At 45.0% G+C, this 12,249-nt stretch overlaps 1 protein-coding gene across 1 annotated transcript; it reads right to left on the bottom strand.

Moving 5' to 3' along the window:
- Positions 1 to 963: 963 nt before the first annotated feature.
- Positions 964 to 2,280, bottom strand: LOC149315507 (ABHD16B-like). The gene has a single exon (XM_089518459.1). It carries the CDS (start codon positions 2,278 to 2,280, stop codon positions 964 to 966), a length of 1,317 nt encoding a protein of 438 aa, XP_089374585.1.
- Positions 2,281 to 12,249: the final 9,969 nt, after the last annotated feature.

Here is a 12,249-nt window from a genome sequence, read left to right as displayed (position 1 = left end):
CAAACAAACAAACAAACAAACAAACAGACTTCCCTGTATTCTCACATACTATGACAAAGGTAGAACTGATCTACCTGGAAGAGGTTGTTTTGAGTCCTGAAGTGACCACAGTGTTTTAGCTCTTAGGGAATCAAAGAAGAAAAAAATAGCAACCAGGGCCTATAATATCCAGGTGTCTTTCAATTTCTTCTTCTTCTTCTTCTTCTTCTTCTTCTTCTTCTTCTTCTTCTTCTTCTTCTTCTTCTTCTTCTTCTTCCTCCTCCTCCTCCTCCTCCTCCTCCTCTTCCTTGGGCATGTCTACATATAAACTGGTTCTTCCTTGTTTTTTGCGTCATTCTGTCCACACTGCGCAGGGCCAAAGGCCCAATTCAACTGCAGAATATCTTCATGTGGGAAAAGCAGTTCCACAGTGAATCTGGACCATCCCTCCCTTAACCCACTTTTTAAAATCTCACCATTTGCTCTGGATCTTCCAGGAAAATCCAAAGCACTTGGGAGCAATGCCAGGTGATTGTTTACTATGCATCCTGTTGTGTCGCCCGGTGCCACCACTGCTGGTGCAAGTTGCTCCTTCTGAGGTCACAACAACGTAGCCAGCCATGTGATCAAGGCTGGGTGTCTCATTTTCAAACTCAGAGGCAGTGAGTTGTGCCAGCACTGGCAAACAGCACAGAAGGATGTACTTACGAACAGCCACTTGGCATTGCTCTGGAGTGCCCAAGTAACAGATGGAATTTGGGGCAGCTTTGAGGCCAGAATACTCTGGCCTGCTCCCAGAATATTCTGGCCAGTGTAGACCCACTCTAAATCTTCTTTTTAGTCTTCTTATCCACCTTATAGTTACTTTGACATGCCCCCTGCAACTTCACAAACATAGATGCACAACCAAAACACATCCAATCTTTTATTTTTTTCCTCTCTCTCTTGTTTTCCTGCAATCAAACCACCACCTCCCCAGCCCCACTAGAGCTTCCAGGGCATCTCAAATTCATCCGGTGGCAAAGTTCTTCCATGTGTTGTTTCGACGTTCTTCAGGTGCTTCTTGGCCAGGAACAAAGCCAACTCCCGCTTCTGGATGGGCGTCAGGCCTTCCCCCACTTTCCATGGGAAGGCAGTGTTCAATCCAAGGCTGGCTTTGTAGCTGTTAAGTATCTGGAGGCACCACTCTTCATCAACCTTATAGAAAAATTTATAGATGAGGATTTCCAGATGAGGGCAGTCGGCTCCCAGCCAATGGTACACAGCTTCCTCTTCCTCTGCAATGACTTTGGGATAGCGGGACCGCAATAGCTGCAAGAGCAGTTCATTGGCTCGGTTTGTTCGGGCGATGGGGAGATTAGTCTCTGGATCGAACTGGGTGCTGGTGACTTCGTCCAGAGTCCTCCGGATCAGCAACACCGGTCCCTGGTACCTGCACAGCATTTCGGCCACATTGAGGTTGAAGTGCTCTATCACCGTCTGCAGCACCAGGTTCTTCCAACTCTCTGCGATCACTTTCATGGCTAAAGGGAGTAAGCTGTCAAAAGAGGCATCCAGCACCAAAGCACCCAGCTCTGGGTAAGTCATGGCTGCCCATGTGGCTGTGTAGCTACCTAAGGAATAACCATAGATGACGATGTCTGGCAGAGTGAAATGCAGGCGGCGGACAGCATACTGGAGGACGACATCCATGGCGTTGATGTCGTTCTGAGGGTAGGGCTTCCCTGTACTTCTTGCAAAGCCAGGGTGGTTCCACCCGAGAACGGAGTAGCCGGCCTTCAGGGGTGTGAAAATGCAGCCCACTTCGTAGAAACTGCCATTCCCTTCACAGCAGATCACCAACTTCGTCCTCCTGTTTTCCAGTGTATTCTTCTTCCTCCTGTCCACAAACATGGTATCAATCTCATTACCATCACGAGCGATCAGCTTGGCCCGTTTCCCATTAAATTCCTCAATGAGACGCATCCGGCCATGCACTACTAAAGACAGAGGGACTCTGTTAAAGAGGCATACCGAGCCAGGGTAAAGCAGGCAGCGGCCAATGGAGTGTGCTAACATGTATCTGGCACATTTGCTGGAGCGATTCCTCATGGTGTCGAAGATGCTGGTCCTCCTGTCTTTCACCCCTTCATCGTGGGAGGTTGTTGCGATGTTGCTGTTGGGGTTGACGGTGGTTGTGCTGCAACAAGCATTGAAAGTACTCTCGCTGCCCTGGGGCTCATCCCAACGATATTCCACTGGCCATTTCTTGAATAAATTGCTGTCCTTGATCATCAGGCATCCTTTGATTTTGAAACACATAGTGGAGCTCTTTAGTGCAGAAGAAAACAGGATCAGTTAAAGGATGAAAGGAAGGGGAGAGGCTGAAGAGCTGATAAGGGAACTAGGCTGAGAGCAACACTCCATGAATGTCATAGCCAGAAGGGGAGACAGAGGTGTGCCAGAATTTTTTGAGGGGTACTGCTGCTTTGTTGTCTTTTTCTGATATTGGGAGACTGGGTTACTTCTTGCCAGAGTCTCCATAGGCCAGCCAATCAAGGCAAGGGCAATAATAAGCAAGGTCAGCCCCCCCTTTGTGAGCAATTGCTCTACTCAGGACCTGGCTGCCATGGGGATCTTGAGCCTCCTTACAATAGCTCTACTGGTCAGTTCCTGAGGACAGTTCCTCAGGATGCTTCCTCTGTCCTATAAGACCTTGTACAGCCTGGTTCCTTGAGATCTGAAGGACCCTATCTCCTCATGTGAGCTTGTCCATGCTTGTAAGATTATCAAAGTAGGCACATTTTAATCTCACCACCTTTGGAGGCATATTGAGTGTTAATAATAATAATAATAATAATAATAATAATAATAATTTCTATTTCCCGCCTCTCCCTGCGGATCGAGGCAGGATTACAGCAGTCAGCAAATTTCAACAATAAAAACATATCAAATACATAGCATAAAAAATATACATTATTATCAATTCAATACAGTTGGTTGGCTCTCCGTAAAAAACATACAATACTAACAGGGGTGAGGATTTTACAGCAGGTTTGGTGGGTAGGCTCGCCGGAAGAGATCCGTCTTCAGTGCCTTCTTGAAAGCATCCAAAGTGGTAATAAGATGGATCTCTTCTGGCAGATCATTCCACAACTTGGGGGCCATGGCATAAAACACTCTGTGGGATGTGGTCACTAGCCTGGTATTTATGTAGTCTAGTGATTTCTTCCCAGATATTCTGAGAGTGCGGGGTGGATTGTGTAGGGAGAGGCGTTCCCTCAAGTAACTTGGGCCCAAGCCATTTAGGGCTTTAACGGTAATAACCAACCGTTTGTATTGCGCCCAGAAGCTAATCGGCAGCCAGTGCAGAGATTTTAACAAAGGAGAGGACCCTTTCCATGGCCTTGGTGGCACAGTGGTTAAATGCTATACTGCAGCCACTCACTCACAGACCATAAGGTTGTGAGGTCAATACTTGCTAAGAGTTCAGACTCAACTCAGGCTTGCATCCTTCTGAGGTTGCTAAAATTAGTGCCCAGCTTGTTGGGGGTAACTAAGCTTACAGTTGTAAACTGCTTAGGGACTGCTTAGTTCAGGATGAAGCGGTATATAACTGAAGCTGTTATTGCTATTGCTGCTAGACTCTGGAACTCCTTTCCTAGAGAGGCTAAGCTGGTTGCCACCTTGCTTGGTCAGAAGGTGAAGACCATTTTATGCCAGCATTTAGTTTGCTAGAAACAAATTTGGTTTCTCTTTCAGCCAGCATCTACTGTAACATACAACTCTGCTTTGATTTATGACTCCTGACCCCAGACTGGTTGTTATCACAAACTGCCTCTTCTTCCGCTACTGCACTTTTGGCACACTGCCAAATTTCTCTTAAATTCGAATGAAAAGAAAGTGGGACCAAAACTCATTCACTTAAAGTTGCTAGTTTTGCGCAATTACGTGAATACACATTGCATTCGAACTGGCTCCCCATTGCCCGAAAATAGCTTGCCATTGCCCGAATTTGCGTGTGGCAGTCTATCACACAATAACGTGAAACCACATGATTGTGTTCGGACTGACTTCCCATTGCCCGAATTTGTGTGTAGTGGGTTATCCCGCAATAACATTAAACCCCATGATTGCCATCATATTATACTTCCAATTCCCCTTGTCTGATAAACTCCTGGCAGAGTCCTTGCTGAACCACTACTCCAGGCTGGGCAACTGGGCAAGGCTAGGGGACTGCATTAGCTCTTCCAGAGACTTTTCAGAGCTGCACCCCCTCAATGCACATGTGCTCATTTGTGTGTGTGTGTGTGCGCGCGCGCGCGCCACAAATGCCCTCTAAAGGGCATGAAGGTATTTTCACCATGTTTTTGTGCCTGCCTGGGCCATTGTAGCTACCAAAGTGGTCCCTTTTATAACAACAGGAAAGGTGCAGAAGTCACTTTCTGTCACATCCTCTTTCAAAAAGGCTTCTCCTGGCCCTAAATTGGCCCAAGGGACCCACAAAATGTGATAGAAACCCCCCCCAGAGGACTTTTATTTTTATTTTGCAAAAAAACAAAACAAAACAAAAAACCCCCAAAACCCTGTAGTCCTAAAAACAGCCCTATGGGGGCAGCATGTGGTCCATGGTCTGCACTACACCGTGGCTTGTGGTCAGACTATCGGAAAAAGATATTTCCTCCCTTAACAGGCTGCCCAGAATTTGAGATCATCAACAGGTTCTGAGAATGTGATCATGTCTTCCTCCTGACATGAAGCCCAGTCTTTGGCCCAGACTTTAGCCACTTTGGGCTAGGGACCATTTTAAACCATTGCTTCTTGTACCTAGGGCTCTGCACTCTAATCTCTCCCAATACCTGGTAGTTGGGCTAGCATGGTATGTACCATCTAGGAATGTAAGATCTACAGGCAAAGGGTTGTTGTTTGTTCCACCGACACACTGGCTCCACGTCTGTGGGATGATCTTTCTTTGGACATCTGGCTGGAGGAGTGTCTCATCCATTTTTCTAAGGGGATGAAGACCTTCTTCTTTCACTTACCGGATTAAACTGCTGAGTTGTGCTAAAGGTTGCTGAGTGGAACTGGCTGGTGCGAAGTTGGGGATTTCATGTATATTTATTGTGTTCTGTTTATTGTATGCTACAATAAAGCCACCTTGAATCTCATTGGGTGGATATAAATTCAACAAATAAATAAATAATTGTCTCACTCTTGATTGTATTTGTTTGATTTTCCATTCGTTGGTGGAAAGAACTTTATAAATAAACATAATCACTATTATTATTGTTGTTGTTATCATTATCATGACTATGGGCCAAACTAAAAATGCTTCCAGATGGTCAGTGGAAAAGTTCAGCTACATACCAGAAGACATTGGACTGGATCCTGTGGGTAAGACCCAGTGGCGTCACTGAGGTTGATGTTACCTGGTGCAGTAACTCATGGCTCCCTAAGTTGTTCCTTATAGGACATGGTTTCCAGACCCTCCACCATTTTAGTCGCCCTCCTTTGGACATGCTCCAGTTTCTCAGCATCCTTTTTAAATTGTGATGCCCAGAACTGGACACAATATTCTAGGTGGTGCCTGACCAAGGCAGAATAGAGTAGCACTATTACTTCGCTTGATCTAGACACTATACTTCTATTGATGCAGTCTAAAATTGCATTGGCCTTGGTAGCTGCTGCATTGCACTGTTGACTCATGTTCAACTTATGGTCTACTCTGACTCTTAGATCCCTTTCACACATAGTTTCATTCAGCCAGGTGTCCCCCATCCTAACAAAATTGAGTCTTTCTGGGAAGGGAGCACCAGAGTCTGGGGGCTGCCATTGAGAAGGACCTATCTCTCCAGTTTTCCCACCAGATGTACCTGGTGGGATGGAGAGAAGGGCCTCCCCAGAAGAACTGTGTCCAGTTCTAGGCACCACAATTCAAAATGGATGTTGACAAGCTGGAGCATGTCCAGAGGAGGACAACCAAAATGGTGAAAGGTCTGGAAACCATGAAGCCCTATAAGGGGAGACTTATGGATCTGGAGAAGAAAAGGTTAAGAGGTGACATGATAGCCTTGTGTAAATATGTGAAGGGGTGTCGTATTGAGGATGGAGCAAGCTTGTTTCTGTAGCTCTAGAGAACAGGACACGGAGCAATGGATGCAAGCTACAGGAAAAGAGATTCCACCTGGACATTTGGGAGGAACTTCCTGACAGTAAGAGATGTTTCTCAGTGCAACACTTTCCTTAGGGAGCTGGGTATGTTTAGCTTGAAGAAGAGAAGATTGAGAGTCAATAGCTGTCTTTAAACATCTGAAGGGATGACATGAATAGTGAGAGCAAACTTTTTTTCTGCTGCTTCAGAGAGTGTGGTGGAGGAACTTCCTGACAGTAAGAGCTGTTCAAAAGTGGAACACACTTCCTTCAAGAGCAGAGGAGCCTCCTTATTTGGAGGTCTTTAAGCAGAGGCTGGATGGTCATCTGCTGGCGATGCTTTGATATTGAATTCCTGCATGGCAGAATGGGGTTGGACTGGATGGTCCTTGAGGTATCTTCCAACTCTGTGATTCTATGATTCTATCTCAAAGAGCAGGGAGGTTTGTAAGGGAGAATACAGTCCTTCAAATAACCAGGATCTGAATCATATAGGGCTTTATAGGCCAAAACCAACACTTTGAATTGTACCCAAAAACAGACTGGTACCCAGCTTCGCTGTTGCAACAAGGGATTGTGTTTTCTCTGTAACCAGCTCCAGTTAACAACCTGCCTGCATCTCTCTGGACCAGTTGAAGTTTCTGAACACCAAAGGCAGCCCCGTATACCGTAATTGTACCAGTACAGTACATGTACAGTAATGTACAGTGCAGTGCTACAGTAATCCAAATGGGATGCAACTAAGGCATGTGTTATTCTAGCCGATCTAAGCCTTTGCATCTAATCTGAGACTGAATAGGATACAGGGTGACCAAATGTCCTCCTTTTCCAGTTCATGTTCTGCATTCCAGCCTCCTGCCCAGGAGGAATTCCAAAATGTCCTCCATTTTGAGCATGACTAAGAAGCCTGATTTTATAGTTATGTTGGTGCATTTAGCTTTTATCTTGTAATGTCCTATATTTTGCTTGAATGTCCTACATTTTGCGGTGCCTTGTCCTCCTTTGTGGTTATGACATCCAGTCACCCTGACAGGGAGATAATTATTTGGAATGAGCGGTGGAAGCAGAATTGAGCCCATTCCTGCTCTGATGTGTGTCTGAGAAAATCTGGTTAGTTTGGAAAAAAATTCCAGCACTGGTGGCATTTGAGGATAGTTCCCTTCCTCCAAGCAAGTGTCTGCCACAGCAAAAGGGGATTTTCCCACAAGAATACAGCAGGAGTGAAGGCTTCTTTGAGTTAACTAATCAACCTGGAATGTGGTCTTCCTCTTTTCCTATTGCATTCCACTTTAGCTAACACTCTCATCTTTTCCAGTGTTTCGTGTCATTGAAATTCATGGGGTCACTATAACTCAACTTGAAGGTGCACAAACACACACTCGTGTCATCTTACAATGTGTCCAAAATGCAAGAGACTCAGTTTAGTCGCTTTGGCTTCTAGGGAAAGTAAATAGACCTGATTTGCTTTCAGACCCATTTATTTGTCCTTTTATAGCATCCCATGGCATCTATGGAGCTCTCCTCCAGCATGTACCTTCCAACTGTCTCAGTTTGACAGGGACAGTTTCAGTTAATCCTCTGTAATCTCTTTTCCAGCTATTTTTACAATGTTCCAGTTTCTCTTTCCTCCTCCTTCCACTTTCCCCTTTTGTCCTCAGCTTACTTCAGTTGTTGTACCTGCACTGTAGAAATAATGCAATCTGACCCTCCTTTAACTGTCACGACTCCATCCTATGGAATTCTGGGATTCATAGTTTGTTGTGGCACCAGGGCTCTCTGGCTGAGAAGGCTAAACACCTTGCAAAACTGCAAATCCCAGAATTCTGCAGCATTGGGCCATGGCAGTTAAAGCAGTGTCAAACTGGATTATTTGTAAAGTGCAGATGTAGACTAAGTTCAAAGTGTAAAAGTAGTTTGCACTCAATTTATCTCAGCAAGGGAGAAGGGAAGAGGAGAAGGCAGAATCTTGCCCTTCCCTGTAGGCAGAGGCAAAAGCAAATGGCTGCAACATCTCTTAACTAGTCTGTTCTTCCCCATTAGGGATGTTTACCATCTTGATCACATTCTGATGTTGCTTGACCACCCTTGTCTCACATTTCATCTCTGAAACGTTGGAGGGCATGGCAGCACCACATTACAAATGAGTTGATTCTAATCAGGCAAAAACACTGCCTTTCACATCAGTTGTAGCTTTGGCCTTTAGTGGGAAGGGAAGTGAGTCCAGCCAGTGGAGGAAGCTGTTCTCCTTTTTCAGGTCTCTTGACTCTCACACCCACCAACCTCATCACTTGGACCACTAGGCTTTTACTTTTATTTTTGTCACCAGATCTTTCTTTAAAAACAACAACAACAACCCAACCTGACAGTAAAACCAAAGCCTTGCATCACGAAACCAACAGAAGGACCACAGAACAATATGGGGAAGAGTCCAGGAAGATGATTGATACCGTTGGAGGCTGCTGATAGGTTTTGAGAAATCTGACGCTGAAAGGAGAGAGGCACCATTCCCTGTGACCTGCATAAGGAATGATGGCTGCTTCCCTTGCCAGAATGGAAAGGGGATTCGAAAGAAGGATGTTACATAACTTTATTGTTACATAATCAAAGTACAAGTCAAACATTACACTTTTCCATGGATATCAATTTGCAACATTAACAACAATAAGAATTAAAACAAACAAAGCAAAAACAAAAATTAAAAGAAAAACAGAAAGTTTAATGTCCTTGTGGCAGACAAGAGAGGATAATGTTGTTGTTGTTGTTGTTGTTGTGTGCCTTCAAGTCCTTTCCAACTTATGGCGACCCTAAGGCGAAACCTATCATGGGGTTTCTTGGCAAGATTTGTTCAGAGGGCGTTTGCTGCTGCCTTCCTCTGAGGCTGAGAGTATGTGACCAAGGCACTCAATGGGTTTCATGGCTAAGCTGGGAATTGAACCCTGATCTCCTGAGTCATAGTCCAACACGCAAACCACTAAGAAAGGAGCATAGACCAGCATTGTAGCAGTTGAGTCAGTAGAACTTAGCATTTGTGGGGTAAGCAAAAGTAGATCACAAAATCATCTTTCCATTAGCAGATGCCTTTCCAAAATATGTTCTGTGATTCTGGTAGATCATCAGCCTTGCTCTGCTCATACTAAATGAAAGCAGCCATGGTTCCCAAAATGTATCCACATCCTATATCCCTTGTGCTGCTGTGGACACATATGTCACATATTTTCCATTAGAGCAGCATCAAAACCTGCCACCAGCTAAGGCTGCCAGTTCAGGATCATTGCGGGCCAAAAAACAGAGACCTAGGTGGTAATGCATAATTAAGCATTATCCATTATATAGCATTACAGGCTCATTTGCTCACAGCTTGTCATTCAAATACACAGAGAAAGAGAGAGAGAGAGAACATATTTTACTATTTAGAAGTTAAGACAGAAACCTTAGGTAAAGGGGTTGTTCCTAGATCAAGGTGAAATGAAAGGATTATTCATTCTCACTCACGTAGGGAGACAGGAAAAGGTAAAAATCTGGCCTACTTGCTTCATGACAAGGCGGATTCAAAGCAGTGTGGAGGGTGAGCCCTTGCACTAAAATGGTGAAAGAAAGCACTAACTCAGGAAATACAATGTCTTTGAAAATTTCAGCAACAAATCAGTTGACCAGAGTTTCTTAGTACCCCTGCTATGTAGCTAAGTATGCATAAGGTTACATAACACAGATAGTGATACAGAACTCCAGCTCCTTTTCTGAACTCTGGGAAAGAGAGTAGGAGAGTACTGTGGCAGCGAAGGGGCAACTGGCTAAACAAGTGTCAAAAATAGAATTCCTTGTTTGAAGTACAAACTTTCTCATCCCACTCATTCGAAACCTAAATGTACACTTCTTGGAGCAGGGACTCATTTTCACTTTCCTTACATTACCCTCTATGTTGATCATATACCCTTCAAATATCCTAGTTTCACAGGGATAGTCCTGATCAATCCTCTGTTGTCCCACTTTCTCAAGTGCTTTTAAAATGTCCCAGTTTCATTTTCCTTCTCCCACTTTCCTCCTTTACCCTCAGCTTACTTCAGTTGCTGAAACCTGAATTCAAAGTGGAAAAGTAGTTTGCACTCAGTTAGTAGTGAGGAGAGGAGAGAAAACCAAAAGAGTGAGCTGAGTCTTGCCCTTCCCAGAGTAGGCTCAGGCAAAAGCAAACTACTGCAACATCTCTTAGCTTGTCTGTTTGTCTTCATTAACAACATTTGCCAGCTTGATTGCACACTGATATTGCTTGGCCACACATGTCTTCATCTGCAACATGTTGGATGGTATGCATCCCCAATCATGGGACAGTTCAGGGCAGCTTGCTAGATCTTAACCCTATTTGACTCAGTTCAAATCTGAGACCATCTGCCGCTTAAGGGGAGAAATCTCCCACCCTGATTGCTAATCTTCACTAATCTCTGCCAATTGGATCTGTGCCCTCATTCTTCCACTGGCTGGCTGCGGGTCTCAGCAGGAAGCATGGCACGTTTGCCTAGTAAGTGGAACAATGGCACCCAGGTCTCCTGAAGGCAATGCCACGGAGGCCAAGATTGAACACAGAGGCACGTACTGCACCAGTCAGTACCCAGTAAGTGCATGGGCAGCATGAAATTAAAGTGATGTGTATAGAAAGAATGTCCCTCTTTTAATGTTTGACTGGCAGGAGGAAGCACCTAGGGATGATATTCAGGATAAGTTAAACATGAACCACTTTTGTAAAGAATATTGTTGTTGTGTGCCTTCAAGTCATTTCTAATTTATGGCAACCCTAAGGCAACCCTATCACTTAACTAGGCCCTCAACAGACAGGCAAAATATGCCAGCATGAGGGCAGAGTGGGGGCGTGCTGACCATCTGCCACCTGTCCCCACACAGGCATCATGCCAGCATCACACTGCCTGACCAACCACATGGTGGGCGGTGTCACACCGCATCTTTAACATAGTGTGTAACACAGCTGTGCCAAAGACCTGCGGTGGCACCGGAAAGAGTGCCATTTGTGTTGTGCCACAACCCTAACCCCTGGAAGCCCTAGGTGATAGGTTTCTCTTAGCAAAAGTCTGCTGAGCCCCTTAGTTAACTCAGGAGGAGAGGAGAGGAATGGAGAGGTGAGGAGTGGGTAGAATTGTGCCCTTCCCAGGAGGCTCTGACAAAAGTCAACTGCTGCAGCCCCTAGCTGATGCATTTGCCCTTCCTCGTTAATAACCTTCGTCATCTTGACCACACTTTAAAGTTGCATTGCCACACATGGATCAGTTTTTATCTGTGAAATGTTAGAGGGTATGGGTGGGAATTCAACAACTGAAACAAAAGTGGAGTATTTTTAAAGCAAGCAGTCTCAAGAATTGTGGTCATCCTCTCCCTGATGGCTGGATCTCTTTTTTCCAGCAAAAGGAGTGAGGGCAAAAAATGACAGCCTTACATAGTGGAAAGGCTCCCTTCCTGCCTCAAACTAGCCTGCTAACCGATCTTGCAAATCTAGGCTCCAAGGCCTATTTCGCAGCATGCATTCCTGCTTGACCCTCCATTGCTTCTTTGCATCTCTCAACTTCCCTGTTGAGCTGCTGCAGGAGGTTTCATCAGCAGGCATCCCTCTGGGCTGAGACAGTGGTTACAGCCATGCAAAGTGAGGCTTCTCAGATGCCTTATCCATGCCTCCTTCCTTTGCCATCTTGCAAAACTTCCAGGGGAATTTAATTCCCTCTGAAACAGATTCATGCTCCCAGCTGGCTTTGCCATTCACCCAGGCATTCATTACTCCAGATTCTCAGTGTCTTGTCCTAGTGTGTAGATCTCAGAACAGAGGGGTGGAAGGGGGTATTCATGCCCCCCAAGATAAAGCAACAGGGGTTGAGCCCTCCATGAAATAATCTGACAAAAAGGGACTGCCAAAACTGCTATGTAGTTATAAAAATATGTATATAAAAATAAAATAAAAATGTAGTTGAGCCTCCTGAGGCAATACCAATCAGAAGCAACTACGATCAAACAAGCAAGAAATATGAAGAGAGCTACTTGTTGACCCTTCCCAAGAATAGTAAAAGCTGCCTGGAATCTCTCCTACACACACTTACTTGGAAGTAAGCTCCACTGATGGGGAGCCTATGTGGTGTAGTGGTTTGA

The sequence above is a fragment of the Sceloporus occidentalis genome, unplaced genomic scaffold, assembly GCF_023333645.1.
Source record: "Sceloporus occidentalis isolate IW3139 unplaced genomic scaffold, rSceOcc1.0.p SCAF_3, whole genome shotgun sequence".
NCBI classification, from domain to species: Eukaryota; Metazoa; Chordata; class Lepidosauria; order Squamata; family Phrynosomatidae; genus Sceloporus; species Sceloporus occidentalis.
Note: the sequence above shows the minus strand (reverse complement) of the source record. Positions and strands in the feature narration are given on the sequence as shown.